At 45.5% G+C, this 14,922-nt stretch overlaps 1 protein-coding gene across 1 annotated transcript; it reads right to left on the reverse strand.

Annotated features, from left to right (window-relative positions):
• Positions 1-65: 65 nt before the first annotated feature.
• dusp23b (dual specificity phosphatase 23b) lies at positions 66-13,139 on the reverse strand. Its single transcript, XM_055635378.1, has 3 exons — positions 12,917-13,139; positions 10,186-10,460; positions 66-776 (listed from the first exon to the last, which is right to left on the reverse strand). The coding sequence occupies exons 2-3, from the start codon at positions 10,450-10,452 to the stop codon at positions 591-593; spliced, it is 453 nt and encodes a 150-aa protein (XP_055491353.1). The 5' UTR covers positions 10,453-10,460; positions 12,917-13,139; the 3' UTR covers positions 66-590.
• Positions 13,140-14,922: the final 1,783 nt, after the last annotated feature.

Consider the following 14,922-nt stretch of genomic DNA (forward strand, 5'->3'; position numbering starts at 1 on the left):
TGGCGCTGTAAGGCAGCAACTCTACTGTCTGAAGCTGCATGAAGTAATGATGGCAAAGAGTGAAATGTTGTTATTCTTTAATTAACCCTGTAAATTCTACAAAGAGAAATATACAAAAAATAATCCATTTAAAATATTCATAGTTCAGCAAAGTATATTTAATTGTCTCCTTTGGAAGCTAACTATCCCTGCTTGCTTAATCAACTGCTGGACCACCAAAACATTTACAGAGATTTAATGTATACATTGTCATAATCATAGAACGCCTTTATCCTTTTAACTGCACGGAAGCAACAAATATCATCAGAGGTTAGAATGCCAAATTACAAATGCGCGGAAAATTCTAACGTAGAAATTAAGCAGCCAGTCAATGTATCAGATTATTCGCATATAGCACAAAAATAAGTAATTTTTGCCGAGAAACTCAACAGGAAACTAATAAAGAAACCCCAATACTCTATATAGATAAAGGTAATCAAGCATCCTAGAAATGTCCAAGCTGTAGCAGATTCTTGGGTTGAAGATTTCCATGCTTTAAAATAACTAGGTTGACAGAGAGAGAAAAATAATTAGCTGGTAATGAAAAATTCTTATTTTATATGATAGCAAAATTGTACAATTATTTCTTCTTGTTCGATGGTTTCTATTGAACCATTCCGAATTCTTCGTATTTCTTTAATTGCATCAGCGCCAGTTATGTTCCTGCTTTTTACAAGATAACAGGCAAGCATTGTTCCAGTTCTCCCAAAACCATGATGACAATGGACTCCAACTCCCTAGAAACAAATAAAATGAGTCGGTTAGCTGTGCACTTCCCCCTCTCCACCCACTGACACAAATTCGTAGTATATGATGAAACTCAAAGTACAGGAACAGACTTCCTGTTCTACGTTCTTCAAAGAAATAACACGTTATTAACATTTGCACTGCTGGACAAATTATTTTCCTTATTCCACGAATGGTAAAAGGTAATGGTAAATGGAAGGGAATTGAAGAATGCAGTTGAACAGAGGGATCTGGGAATAACCGTGCATAGTTCCTTGAATGTGGAATCTCATATAGACAGGGTGGTAAAAAAAGCTTTTGGTATGCTAGCCTTTATAAATCAGAGCATTGAGTATAGAAGCTGGGATGTAATGTTAAAATTGTACAAGGCATTGGTGAGACCAAATCTGGAGTATGGTGTACAATTGTGGTCACCCAATTATAGGAAGGATGTCAACAAAATAGAGAGAGTACAGAGGAGATTTACTAGAATATTGCCTGGGTTTCAACAACTAAGTTACAGAGAAAGGTTGAATAAGTTAGGTCTTTATTCTCTGTAGCGCAGAAGGTTAAGGGGGGACTTGATAGAGGTCTTTAAAATGATGAGAGGGATAGACAGAGTTGATGTGGATCAGCTTTTCCCTTTGAGAATAGGGAAGATTCAAACAAGAGGACATGACTTCAGAATTAAGGGACAGAAGTTTAGGGGTAACACGAGGGGGAACTTCTTTACTCAGAGAGTGGTAGCGGTGTGGAATGAGCTTACTGTGGAAGTGGTGGAGGCAGGCTTGTTGGTATCATTTAAAAATAAATTGGATAGGCATATGGATGAGAAGGGAATGGAGGGTTATGGTATGAGTGCAGGCAGGTGGGGCTAAGGGAAAAAAAGTTGTTCGGCACGGACTTGTAGGGCCGAGATGGCCTGTTTCCGTGCTGTAATTGTTATATGGTTATATGGTTAAATTGGAAGAGAGGTGGGTGCAGGACAAAGCCAGGCAAGTAATAAGTAGATACAAGTGAGAGGGGTTTAATTAGCTGATGGGTAGACAAAGATGAGCTGCGTTACTCCAGCAGTTTGTGTTTGTTTTTATAAACCGGCATCTTTCAATCCCTTGTGTCTACATTAAGTTGGCCTCCAGAGTCCTCTATTCATGTCCTCCAGAGATGCTGCATGACCCACTGAGTTACTCCAACATTTGCGTCTTTTTCCAGTACCTGCATGCTGATTACTCAATAAAACATACAAAAAAATACAGTAGTCAGTCAGAGACCAACTTTGGTTTAGTTTAGGGATACAGCATGGAAACAGGCCCATCGGCCCACACCAACCAGCAATCCCCACACAATAACGCCACCCTACACGCACTGGGGGCAATTTCACATTTACACAAATCCAATTATCCTACAAACCTGAATAACTTTGGAATCTGGGTGGAAAACGAAGATCTCAGAGTAAACCCATATGGTCTTGAAGAGAACCTACAAGCTCCGTACAGACAACAGCTGTAATCAGGATCGAACCCAGATCTCTGACGCTGTAAGGCAGCATCTCTACTGCTGTGCCACCGTGCCGCCCTAAACTCTTTAAATTTTCATTTGTTTATTTTGTAAACTATATATATTATTGAAGACTGCAAACAAAGGGGTTGGTTTCTGAATGATCTTATCCATGAGCCAGAATTATTGCCAGCAATTCGCAATGTTATGATTCATTTAAATGGATATTTACTGCTTCCCATTTTAAGAACATGAATTGTTTTATGGCATATACTAGGCATGTTACAAAACCTACCTGAATCGTCATTGGGAATCTGCCCTCAGCCATGTCCGCGATTTTGGCGCTGTTTGGAGGGGGCGGGTTTAAAACGCGATTTTTACTAGGCTGTACTAATCGCAGATGTTCAGCCTAGTAAATCATTAACGAAAAATCGCTGCAAGACCCGGTCGCAAAAGGTATTATTAGTTTTATAGGCCTCGATAATATAGTTCTAATAGTTTTTAAATTACTGTCTGATTCCGCAACCTCTCGCAGCCCCAGGGTTTTATAAAGCAAACAATTAAAGGTATGTACCTTATTTTTACATTAAATGGGGCATATATATAACCCTATATATCAAGTTATCTATAGCGAGTAGTTCATTTTGGGCTTTTTATATCCCGCAGTATTTTTCTCGGCATTTGAGGGCACTAATCCAGCGCGCTGTCAACATTCTAAACCAGCGCGTTCCACATGAACCCACTAGAAAGCCGATTTAAATGGGCATTTATTTACAGCAATTGAACACTAAATTCCTTCCATTTGGCCTATAAATTAATGTAAATTAGATATAAAAATCATGTTATATTGTGAATTATTTGTGAATAATCTTTGGACACTTAGGCTATTTAAAAATGTTAATCTTTCCTTAAGAAATGGGCTATTGACAATCCAAGATCACAGCTTTTTTGTAATGTCCATTTAAAATCAATAGGGAACAAGATGCTAATTTCCGAGTATGAAAATGGCCATAACTTTTTTAATACTTGAGATATGAAAGTGAATTTGGTGTCAAATTAAACTTATTGTTATGCTTTATCTGATGGGATAAATTGCAGACTTGATTTTTTAAATCTCAAAATTTTGTAACATTGCTACATATACACGCACATGTATTCATCCACTAAACGAAAACATAGTTAGTTTCAATATGTCTGTCCTTCTATAGAACTTAACAGGATGGCTGATCTTTGCTACTGCTAAGAAGTAGTTTGAGTGAGGTCTGCACTAATTTCTGCAGTGCATCGGCATCGTTCAGAAGAGGAGTGCTAATTCCGTAAGTTTGGCTATTATTGCCCATTAGGAGCAACATCATTTATTTGCCAAGTATTACCATTGCAGGGCCGAGAATATTAGCTTTACAACTGTAATAATTTTGTCTTCAGCAAGCAAAAATTACTCCGGAGACTGGTGTTGTATTTAATTTCAAATAAGAAAATAAAATATCAGACACAATTATTTAATTAGCTAGTCCATTCTCAGCTGCCACATTCTTTCAAACCTTTCCAGAGTGTTTACAACAGATTAAGAGGCTCCCAAGAAACCCTTTTCCTCTACAATCTAGGTTTACATTTAATATGTCCTTTCAAGACAGGAACCAGAAGGTTAAAAAAAGACCTTATCACTGATAACTGATTCGCACTTTACCAAGGACAGGGGATGTTTATTGTCACATTCACCAATTGGTGTGGTGAAATTTGAGTTGCCATTGCAGCACACAAATAAAATAAACACAACATTATAGAATTTAACATTAAACATAAAAACATCCCCCCACAGCGGGATCAACGTTTCCCACTGTGAGGGAAAGCAGCAAAGTTCAGCCCACTCCTCTATGTTCACCCGTGATCGGGGCCTATTTGAGGCCTTCGCAGTCGCCGCTACGGCAGCCCAATGTTTCAGGCCCTCTCGTCGGGATAATGGAACGCCGGCGTCGGAAGAACGCTCTCGGCGACTTGGAGTTCCGAAAAGCCCGCTTGCTACCGGAGACCGCGGCTCCTGAGTTCCACAGGCCACGCTGGTCGGAGCTCCAACACTGGTGATCTCGGCAAAAGATCCCAGGCTCCGCAGTGTTTAAAGTCAGCGCCGCTGCGGCTGGAACCTCCGCCAACCACAGTTCCACGATGTTAAAGTCAGCAGTCCCAGCACTCCGGAGCTCCACACGGGTAAGGCATCGCCCTGCTCCGCGATGGTACCTCAGTGCTGTGCCGCTGCTGAAGCTGCAGCTCGAAGCTTTGGGTGAAAAACGAACCCGGTGCAGGCGAGGCAGCCGACTCGCTACGCCACCGGAATGTCAATTTGGAAAATATTATTAATGGATATGTGACATGTGGAATAAAATACATTTATCAAGTTACTGGAATATGAGGCTCTAAAGGATATGACTAAAAAATTATTACTGAGACTAAAAGGGTGAGGTGTTGTACTTTGTACTTTGGTATACAAGCAAGGGTGAGATGTTGTACTTTGGGAGGTTGAATGCAAAAAGAGAATATGCCACTAATGACAAAACCCTTAACAACATTGATGTGCAGAGGGATCTGGGAGTCCAAGTTCATAGACACTAAAGGTGGCAAGTAAATGGCGTGGTGAAGAAGGCACATGTCATACCTGCCTTCATTGCTAGGGGCATTGAATATAAGTCAGGAAGTCATGTTTTCATTCAATAGAACTTTGGTTTAGCCACATTTGGAGTATTGCATGCAGTTCTGGCTGCCCCATTACAGGATGTGGAAGCTTTGGAGAGGGTGCAGAGGAGGTTTACTAAAATGCTGTGACAGGAAAGCATGCAGCACGGGAAGAGCAGCCACCAGCCGGCCTCGCTGACTCAGTGAGTGAGTACGCTCAGAGCTCCAAGCTCTGCTTAGCTCAACCCAGCCCCCAATTATTGGAAGGATGGGGGGGGGGGGGGGGGGGGGCTGTGGTCCATCCCAACCAACAGAAGAAGCCAGCAGTCACATAGCAGCCAGCAAATCTATCACCAAACTTAGCAATGGTCTCCCAAATGGTCTCCTGCAGTATAATGTGGATAAATGTGAGGTTATCCATTTTGGTGGCAAAAACAGGAAAGCAGACTATTATCTAAATGGTGGCCGATTGGGAAAGGGGGAGATGCAGCGAGACCTGGGTGTCATGGTACACCAGTCATTGAAGGTAGGCATGCAGGTGCAGCAGGCAGTAAAGAAAGCGAATGGTATGTTAGCTTTCATTGCAAAAGGATTTGAGTATAGGAGCAGAGAGGTTCTACTGCAGTTGTACAGGGTCTTGGTGAGACCACACCTGGAGTATTGCGTACAGTTTTGGTCTCCAAATCTGAGGAAGGACATTATTGCCATAGAGGGAGTGCAGAGACGGTTCACCAGACTGATTCCTGGGATGTCAGGACTGTCTTTTGAAGAAAGACTGGATAGACTTGGTTTATACTCTCTAGAATTTAGAAGATTGAGAGGGGATCTTATAGAAACTTACAAAATTCTTAAGGGGTTGGACAGGCTAGATGCAGGAAGATTGTTCCTGATGTTAGGGAAGTCCAGGACAAGGGGTCACAGCTTAAGGATAAAGGGGAAAACCTTTAAAACCGAGATGAGAAGAACTTTTTTCACGCAGAGAATGGTGAATCTCTGGAACTCTCTGCCACAGAGGGTAGTTGAGGCCAGTTCATTGGCTATATTTAAGAGGGAGTTAGATGTGGCCCTTGTGGCTAAGGGGATCAGGGGGTATGGAGAGAAGGCAGGTACGGGATACTGAGTTGGATGATCAGCCATGATCATATTGAATGGCGGTGCAGGCTCGAAGGGCCGAATGGCCTACTCCTGCACCTAATTTCTATGTTTCTAAACTTTAATTTGCAAGGGGGATTCCATAGGTTAATTGTAACCCAGGAAAGACTTGTACAACTGTAACATTTTAAATTAACTCCTTATGAAGGCCATTCACTTACAATATTATCTTTTTTTTCTCTGCATGTACGCAGTAGGATCATCTACATCTTTCCAGCATTTTCTTTCCTGCATTGTCTGCTTTTATCTCAATTGGCTCCATCTATATTTTGACACTACAGCTGTTCTCTACAAATTGCACTCTGCCTGGATTTTCAAAGAAAAATTTAATTAAGGGAGCAAATGAAGAGAGAACCCCGACTAAGGGTGTTCTCTCCTTGGAGTTTGTATGTTCTCCCCGTGACCACATGGGTTTTCTCCAAGATCTTCGTTTTCCTCCCACTCTACAGGTTTGTAGGCTAATTGGCATGGTATAAATGTAGATTGTCCCTAGTATATTTGTAGGATAATGTTAGTGTTCAGGGATTGCTGGTCGGTGTGGACTTGGTGGGCCAAAGGGCCTGTTACCGCAGTATATCTCTAAACTAAACTAAACACTTTAGAAAATAAATAGTGGGCTTTTCACCATGGATGCAATTGTAGAAATGCTCCCATACGCACGTGGTTTTATGAAAATAAATTCTATATTTCTGTGCAAGCCAAGTCATGGAATCTGCCAGAAATCAGCACAATCAAATGCTGTTATTAATGATACTTGATTATTGATGTGAGCAAAGTATTCTCAGGTGTTTCAGACATATAATTGACCAAGAATAAAACAATATTAAAAAATTCAGTGCTCCTGATCTATCTTTTTAATTGGTTTCAATTGATTGTTAGTCAGTGCAGGACGCTCCCACGAAATGCCCATTGCCTGCACGTTACAGGTCTTGTGTGTAATGGAGAGATTAATTTATTCACTAATTATAAAATCATTGGACCGTCATGGGTGAATTTATTCCAGGTGTTTGGCAATTTATTTTTGCTGATATTTGAAAAATAACAGGCTACATACACCTTTTCTAAATCTATCTTTAGTTCCTTTATGACCCAAAGTCAACCTTTTAGACAATAGACAATAGGTGCGGGAGTAGGCTATTCGGCCCTTTGAGCCAGCACCGCCATTCAATGTAATCATGGCTCATCATCCCCTATCAGTAACCCGTTCCTGCTTTCTCCCCCTATTGCCTGACTCCACTATCTTTAAGAGCCCTATCTAGCTCTCTTGAAAGTGTCCAGAGAACCGGCCTCCACCATCCTCTGAGGCAGAGAATTCCACAGACTCACAACTCTCTGTGGGAAAAAGTGTTTTCTCGTCTCCGTTCTAAATGGCTTACCCCTTATTCTTAAACTGTGGGCCCTGGTTCTGGACTCCCCCAACATCGGGAACATGTTTCCTGGTGCTAGCGTGTCCAAACCCTTAACAATCTTACATGTTTCAATCCCATCCTTCTAAACTCCAGAGTATACAAGCCCAGCCACTCCATTCTTTCAGCATATGACAGTCCCGCCATCTCGGGAGTTAACCTTGTAAACCGACGCTGCACTCCCTCAAATAATTTAATTTCACCTGCGTTCCACCAATGAAAGACTTATTTTGTTAATTTTTCCCCCTCCCATCAATTGCTGCAACACACAAATTATCTAAATTTTCTTGTTTGAGAGAGTGCACGAAACATTAATTAGCTAAAATGTTATATCTGTTTCTCCCATTATGAATCCTCTATGAGTTTTTTTTCAACATTTTCCACTGCTACTTCAGAGAGTAGAGGGGTTAGGTAGCAACAAAGAGCTAGATGTTGCTAATGTTAATAGTGAGGGAGATCAGATGTCAATGAAGAAGTAAAATGAAAAGATGCATTACACCAAACAATCAAGAATTTGAGTAATTGGAGATTAGTATTGGAAATACCTGCATGAGTGAAGATCAGTATCAATAAAAAGTGTCTTATTCTGTAAATTAAGATTTTTTGTTTTTTTGTAATCTTATTGTTAATTAGTTAATATAGTTATATTTCTAATAGATAAACAAGAATGTTGGTGTAAAAACCACATGAACCATTAAACAGAAGACATTTTTTTGCAATTGGGAGAAATTAACATCATTTGACTGGGCCAAACACAAATACGTGCTACACCTCTGCATCTGAAATCAGATTCCTCTGACTTTAATGAATGGGTCCTAGTTCTGTAAGCTAGTGGGTTCTGCAATTCATCGCTGAAAAGAGCTGTGACAGTGTGCAAATAGTTTCCTCATTAATCTCCATTCCTATTTCAGATCTCCACATTTCTTGGAGGAGCTTTAACCAATTTCGAGGAAGGGACATTGAAGAGATTCTCTCCTGCCACCATATCTTATTCATTGGAACTCTGGGGATAAACTTATTGTTTATTACTTGGTGGAACCCCCATCCCAACCAGGGATGTGAACAATGAAAATCCATTATTTTTGGTACTACATCTATTTTAGTCCATCTACGTTCATCTCTTCACAACATGCACTTCACAAAGTTTGGTGACTGAAAATAAGAATGCCCCTGCAATCTGAACAGGTTTAGAGGCCTTATCCAGTAGCAGTGCACTTTATACCCAGATTGTTGGAATAATTTAGTACAGAACAGGCGTAACTAAAAGAACAACTTAAGAACTCTTAGCTTTTATTTCATAACTGGACTAAGTGGAACCCATTGGGTCCCAGTCACACGGGAGGCCTGGTCTTCCAACGTAACCCATTCCCCAATGCAATATTCCACCACTCACCCGTTCCCCCACGCAACCCATTCCTCCAACGCAATATTCCACCACTCATCCATAGCCCCTAACTGCGCAGGCGCAGCTCATTTGTGGGGGCGGGGGGGGGATTTGTGGGGGCGGGGGGGGGGCGGGGGTTGTGGGGCGGGGGTTTGTGCGGGCGGGGGTTGTGTACGGGGTTTGTACGGGCGGGGCGGGGGAGGGGGGAGTGAGCTCGGAGAAAAGACAGGGGAAAGCCATGGGGGAGAGGGGGCATCAGGGGGAGGGAGACCAGAGGAGTAGTTGCTGGAATTGGCGGTACGATGGGGGCTCACAGCAGGCGCTGGTCACTGGTCCTTCTCCTCCGCCGAGATCAGTCTCGCTTTCCGTTTGGCGACATCTCCGACTCTGGGCTGGCTCTTTCATTAGAACGCAGGAAAATGGATCACTGAACTGAATAGTCAAGTTGCCGGTCGCCTGAAAAACCGGCAACTGGAACTGTGACTGTCAGACTGTCACATCGCTTCCTTCACCAGCCCGTTATGCAGGCGGGGGACAGGGCATGCCGGGGAGCGTTGTCTAAAAAATTCACAGTGTGCAAAGCCAAGGTGAAACAGACACCCACCACGATGAACAGGAAGGTTGACGCTGTGAAAAGACGGCTAAAGCACAGTGTACGGTAATTCCTTTAAAAGAGGGGAGTAGAGGGGGCAGAGGGGAGAAGGAGTGGAGACAACTTTTAAGAAGCAAGAGGTACACGGCTCTGAAGCTCGGCAGACATTTAGTCGGCAGACAGTCGGTTACCTTGGTTCTGAAAACTACTGCTTAACTTTTTTACCCCAATGAGCCAATGAAATTCACCGGTCAGCACCGGCTACAACCTACGAGAACCTCCGACCTCCTGGCGACCCACTAGAACCTCCTGGCGACCCACCTACGGCACGAGAATTCTCGCTACTCTCCATGGCGGCTTCATTCTAGTCGTCGCTAATTTTTCAACATGTTGAAAAATTCACGGCGACCATAATGAGGCTTCGACTATTACCCAGAATGCGGGAACTCCTCACGACTACGAAGGCGACTCCCCGGCAACCACTCGCAAACATGTGGCGACTGCATAGTCTCCTGCAGTCACCTAAAAAGTCGCCTCAGTGGGACAGGCCCATAACTGTTTTTCCCTCAGGATGCTACGAGATTGAGCACTTTTTAAAATAAGAGACGATTCAAATTGTGTTTGTTTTGGTAAAAATGCATCATGTGCACAAATATTTTTTAAACAATTTTCAATGAAAAATATCACTCATCTATGCAATTTATACGTCATTTAATACTTACTTCACCCTTTGCATTGGCTTCTTCAACAATTGAAATAAATCTTTTGATTTGTTCAAAAGAAGGTGCGCAAAAGTCACGGATCTTGATATGGTGAATTTTCACTGCTGGGCAGGTATCATGGTATTGTGGCAATTGTTCGCAAAGTGTAACTAGATGTCGAATGCCATTTTCGCTCAAATACTGATAATGGATAGGTAAACGTGGCAAGGCCATTCCAGCCAATTTAGTTGGGACAATCCAGGAAAAATTATCCGGTGCAGATGTCATGTTTCCACCTGTTTAAAACAACAATCGATATTATACAAATTGCAATTACACCACCGATTAAGAACAGAGTTAAATGTACTTTCAAATATCTACTGGGGTTAATGGGGTTGTTTCATTAAAGTTGGAGTATTTCCCCAAAATGGTACATTACATCCATTGAAACACACACACATTATATCATATAAAATAGACAAAAAAAATGCTTGTTAATGGTACAATTAGCTAAAAAAAAGTAGCCATATGTTAGCATTATTTGGTGCCAATGTAACAAAGTGTTCACCCATCCAGTAAGTATCAAATGTATGTTCAAATAATTATAAACACTTCCCATTATCCCTAATTTAGCTTGGGCAGATTACAACCCAGGGTTCTTCACATGTTTAAATTATAATGTTTTATTATTAGGTAGACAAAGGTGCTGGAGAAACTCAGCGGGTGCAGCAGCATCTATGCAGCGAAGGAAATAGGCAACGTTTCGGGGCGAAACCCTTCTTCAGACTGATGTAGGGTGGGGGGGGCGGGGAGAAGAAAGGAGAAAGGAAGAGGAGGAGCCCGAGAGGCTGAGGGAAAGCTGAAAAGGGGAGGAGAAAGCAAGGGCTATCGGAAATTGGAGAAGTCAATGTTTATGCCACTAGGGTGCAAACTGCCCGGAAATATGAGGTGCTGCTCCTCCAATTTCCGGTGGTGCTCACTCTGGCCATGGAGGAAGCCCAGGACAGAAAGGTCATCTTTGGAATGGGAGGGGGAGTTGAAGTGCGGAGCCACCGGGAGATCAGGTCGGATAATGCGCTTGGGCTCACCGATGTAGATCAGCTGACATCTAGAGCAGCGGATGAAATAGATGAGGTTGGAAGAGATGCAGGTGAACCTCTGTCGCACCTGGAACGACAGCTTGGGTCCATGAATGGAGTCGAGGGGGGAGGTAAGGGACAAGTGTAGCATCTCTTGCAGTTGCAAGGTAAAGTGTCCGGGGAGGGGTGGTGCAGGAGGGAAGGGAAGAATTGAACAGGGAGTTACGAAGGGAGCGGTCTTTGCGGAAAGGGGGGGGGGGGGGGGGGGGGGGGGGGGGGGGGGAGGGGAGTGGCGAGTGGTGGACTCACGTTGGAGGCGGCGAAAATGACGGAAGACTATTTGTTGTATGTGACGGCTAGTGGGATGAAAGGTGAGGACTAGGGGTACTCTCCCTTTGTTACGGGTGGGGGGGGATGGGGAGAGAGAGCAGTGTTATGGGGTATTAAAGAGACCCTGGTGAGAGCCTGATCTATAATAGGGGAGGGGAACCCCCGTTCCCTGAAGAATGAGGACATTTCCGATGCCCTGGTGTGGAACACGTCATCCTGGGAGCAGATGCGGTGTAGACGGAGGAATTGGGAGATGGGGATGGAGTCCTTACAGGAAGCAGGGTTGGAAGAAGAGTAGTCTAGATAGCCATGGGAGTCAGTGGGTTTATAGTGGATGTCGGTCAGAAGTCTATCACCTGCGATGGAGATAGTGAGGTCAAGAAATGGTAGGGAAGTGTCGGAAATGGTCCAGGTGCATTTGAGTGCCGGGTGGAAGTTACTGGCTAGGCACCTACTGGTTTAACCATTAATATTAGGTTCGCTTTCAGAATCAACAGCCAACTCCATGTAAACTGAAGTTACAGTGCACAGAACTGTCACAAGTAAAATAAGACAATCCAGTCACCTCAAACTTTTCTGTAGTTCTAGCTTACGTTAATATCTCAGAAGATATTCAAGAAACAGAAATTTCCCCCGAAATTGTAAACACATCTTTCACATGTAGTCCAATCCGAACAGCACAAAAGTCATTTGGCTAAATGAGCACCCACCCCGTTGATCCCCATATTCAAAAACATTTTTATTTAAACACGAAATATATAAAGACTACAATTAAAGTGTTATTTACAAGTTTTTGATACTCATAAACCGAAGAGAGACACAAAATGCTGGAGTAACTCAGCGTGCAGGCAACATCTCTGGAGAGAAGGAATGGGTGATATTTCGGGTCGAGGCCCTTCTTCTGACTGAAAAACGCCACCAATTCCTTCTCTCCAGAGATGCTGTCTGTCCCGCTGAGTCACTCCAGTATTTTGTGTCGACGTACGTCCCTTCAGACCAGATTATAGATTCTCCAGTATCTTTGCTTCAGACCAACCCTGGGTGAGTGAGTGAGTGAGTGAGTGGGTGATTGACAGCCGAGCGGCAGCCCCAGAACTGCCGTCATAGAGCGGAGCTAGATGGTCCACTCGGTCACGGGCCATCTTCGGAACCGGCCCTCGCGATTACTATCTGTGCCTGCAAGTGCAGAGTACGCAGCGCCACGTTAGAAATGCCAACGCCGCACATGACATTGTTCTTACATTAAGGCACGTTAATGGGGGACCCCTTAGTCTGCAGCCGTGATCGCGCGATTCGAGTCCGCTTGCACCACAGCAACAGCGCCCCCAGCTCCGTGTACTTACCGCGTTATCTCCGAGGAAGTAATTTCTCCCAAGTTTGGAACATTCAATTCATTCTGCAAACTTTTTTGAATGGGGGGGATAGCAGCGAAAAGCGCACGCGCTCTGTGGATTAAAGCAGTTACTGTCAACGCGCAGGCGCAGTTTGCCGCCAGTTACGTCAACACCCGCCCCCGTTCTTCAAAAGGCGCAGAAAGAAGGAGCAAGGAAAGCGGTAGGGTCTTCGGTGGCAAGTTGTGCAGGTCAAAGGTCCCCTGGTGGGGCAGATCAGGAGGTGGGGGAGGGGAGGGGGAGGGGAGGGGAGGGGAGGGGAGGGGAGGGGAGGGCCACAGTCTAGGGGAGGGGAGGGGAGGGCCACAGTCTAGGGGAGGGGAGGGCCACAGTCTAGGGGAGGGGAGGGGAGGGGAGGGCCACAGTCTAGGGGAGGGGAGGGGGGGGAGGGCCACAGTCTAGGGGAGGGGAGGGGAGGGCCACAGTCTAGGGGAGGGGAGGGGAGGGGAGGCCCACAGTCTAGGGGAGGGGAGGGGAGGGGAGGGGAGGGGAGGGCCACAGTCTAGGGGAGGGGAGGGGAGGACCACAGTCTAGGGGAGGGGAGGGCCACAGTCTAGGGGAGGGGAGGGGGAGGGCCACAGTCTAGGGGGGGGGGGGGAGGGCCACAGTCTAGGGGAGGGGGAGGGAGGGCCACAGTCTAGGGGGGAGGGGAGGGGAGGGGAAGGCCACAGTCTAGGGGAGGGGGGGGAGGGGAGGGAGGGGAGGGGGCCCACAGTCTAGGGGAGGGGAGGGGCCACAGTCTAGGGGAGGGGAGGGGAGGGCCACAGTCTAGGGGAGGGGAGGGGAGGGCCACAGTCTAGGGTCCTCCCGCTGCTGGACATGGGGGGGCACGGTATGGTGGAGACGCCCCTCAAATTAAGGGAAGGTATCCCACACCAGGGGGCCACTCTCCTCTCCCCTCCTCTCCCTCTCTCTCCCCCCCTCCCTCCCCCTCCCCCCTCTCCATGAGTGGCACGGGTGGGGGACATTTTTGTGGAATTTAAAAGACATAAACTGTATTGAACAATCTCTATAGCCTACAAAAATGTCAGGTGGAATTTTCGCACTGTGCACACATTGTATATATTTATTCTTGGACAGGGGCCACAGAGTGGCACGGGTGGCTGGGACAGGGGCCACAGAGTGGCACGGGTGGGGGACAGGGGCCACAGAGTGGCACGGGTGGAATACAGCGGCCACAGAGTGGCACATATGGCACGGGGTGGGGGACAGCGGCCACAGAGTGGCACGGGTGGGGGACAGTTTTGGTGGAATTTGACAAATGTAAAAATATTCTACTGAAAAAAATTTGTATTGTCTCCGAAAATGTCAGATGAATTTTTTGTTCGAATGGTTCATGAATTGTATATATTTATCAATTGAATAAAGTCTACTCTCCTCTTTTGAAATTTAAAAAAAAAGATCTCTGCCCTCCCTCCACACTCTCTCGGTAACCCCTCTCCCCTCACATGGAGATACTGGACTAACCAACAGAGCTTGGCCCCCCCCTCTCCTCAGGTGGAACTTGTTCTGAGGTTCCCCCACACTCCCTCTTCACCTCTACCCCTCTCCCCCAACATTGGCTCCTCCTCTCCCCCTCTCTCCACACTCTCCCTCCCCTCTCTCCACACTCTCCCCCTCTATCCACACTCTCTCCCCTCTCTCCACTCATCACTCTCTCGCCACTCTCTCCACACTCTCTCCTCTCTCCACACTCTCTCCGCACTCTCTCCACACTCTCTCCGCACTCTCTCTCGCCAAGGACACTCTCCCCTACCCTCTCTCTCCCCTCTCTCCACACTCTCTCTCCTCCTCTCCCCCCCACTCTCTCCGGTGACTGCCTCCCCACACTCTCTCCCCATCCCCCACACTCTCTCCCCACAATCTCTTCACTCTCCACACTCTCGCCCCTCTCTCCACACTTTCTCCCCTCTCTTCACACTCTCCCCTCTCTCCACACTCTCTCCGCACTCTCCCCA

Source organism: Leucoraja erinacea, chromosome 5, assembly GCF_028641065.1.
Source record: "Leucoraja erinacea ecotype New England chromosome 5, Leri_hhj_1, whole genome shotgun sequence".
NCBI lineage: Eukaryota > Metazoa > Chordata > Chondrichthyes > Rajiformes > Rajidae > Leucoraja > Leucoraja erinaceus.

Coding starts and splice junctions, on each gene's coding strand:
- dusp23b (XM_055635378.1), bottom strand. CDS start 10,452: ATGACATCTGCACCGGATAATTTTTCCTGGATTGTCCCAACTAAATTG. Junction 777..10,185: donor AAGCCAATGCAAAGGGTGAA/GTAAGTATTAAA, acceptor ATTTGTTTCTAG/GGAGTTGGAGTCCATTGTCA.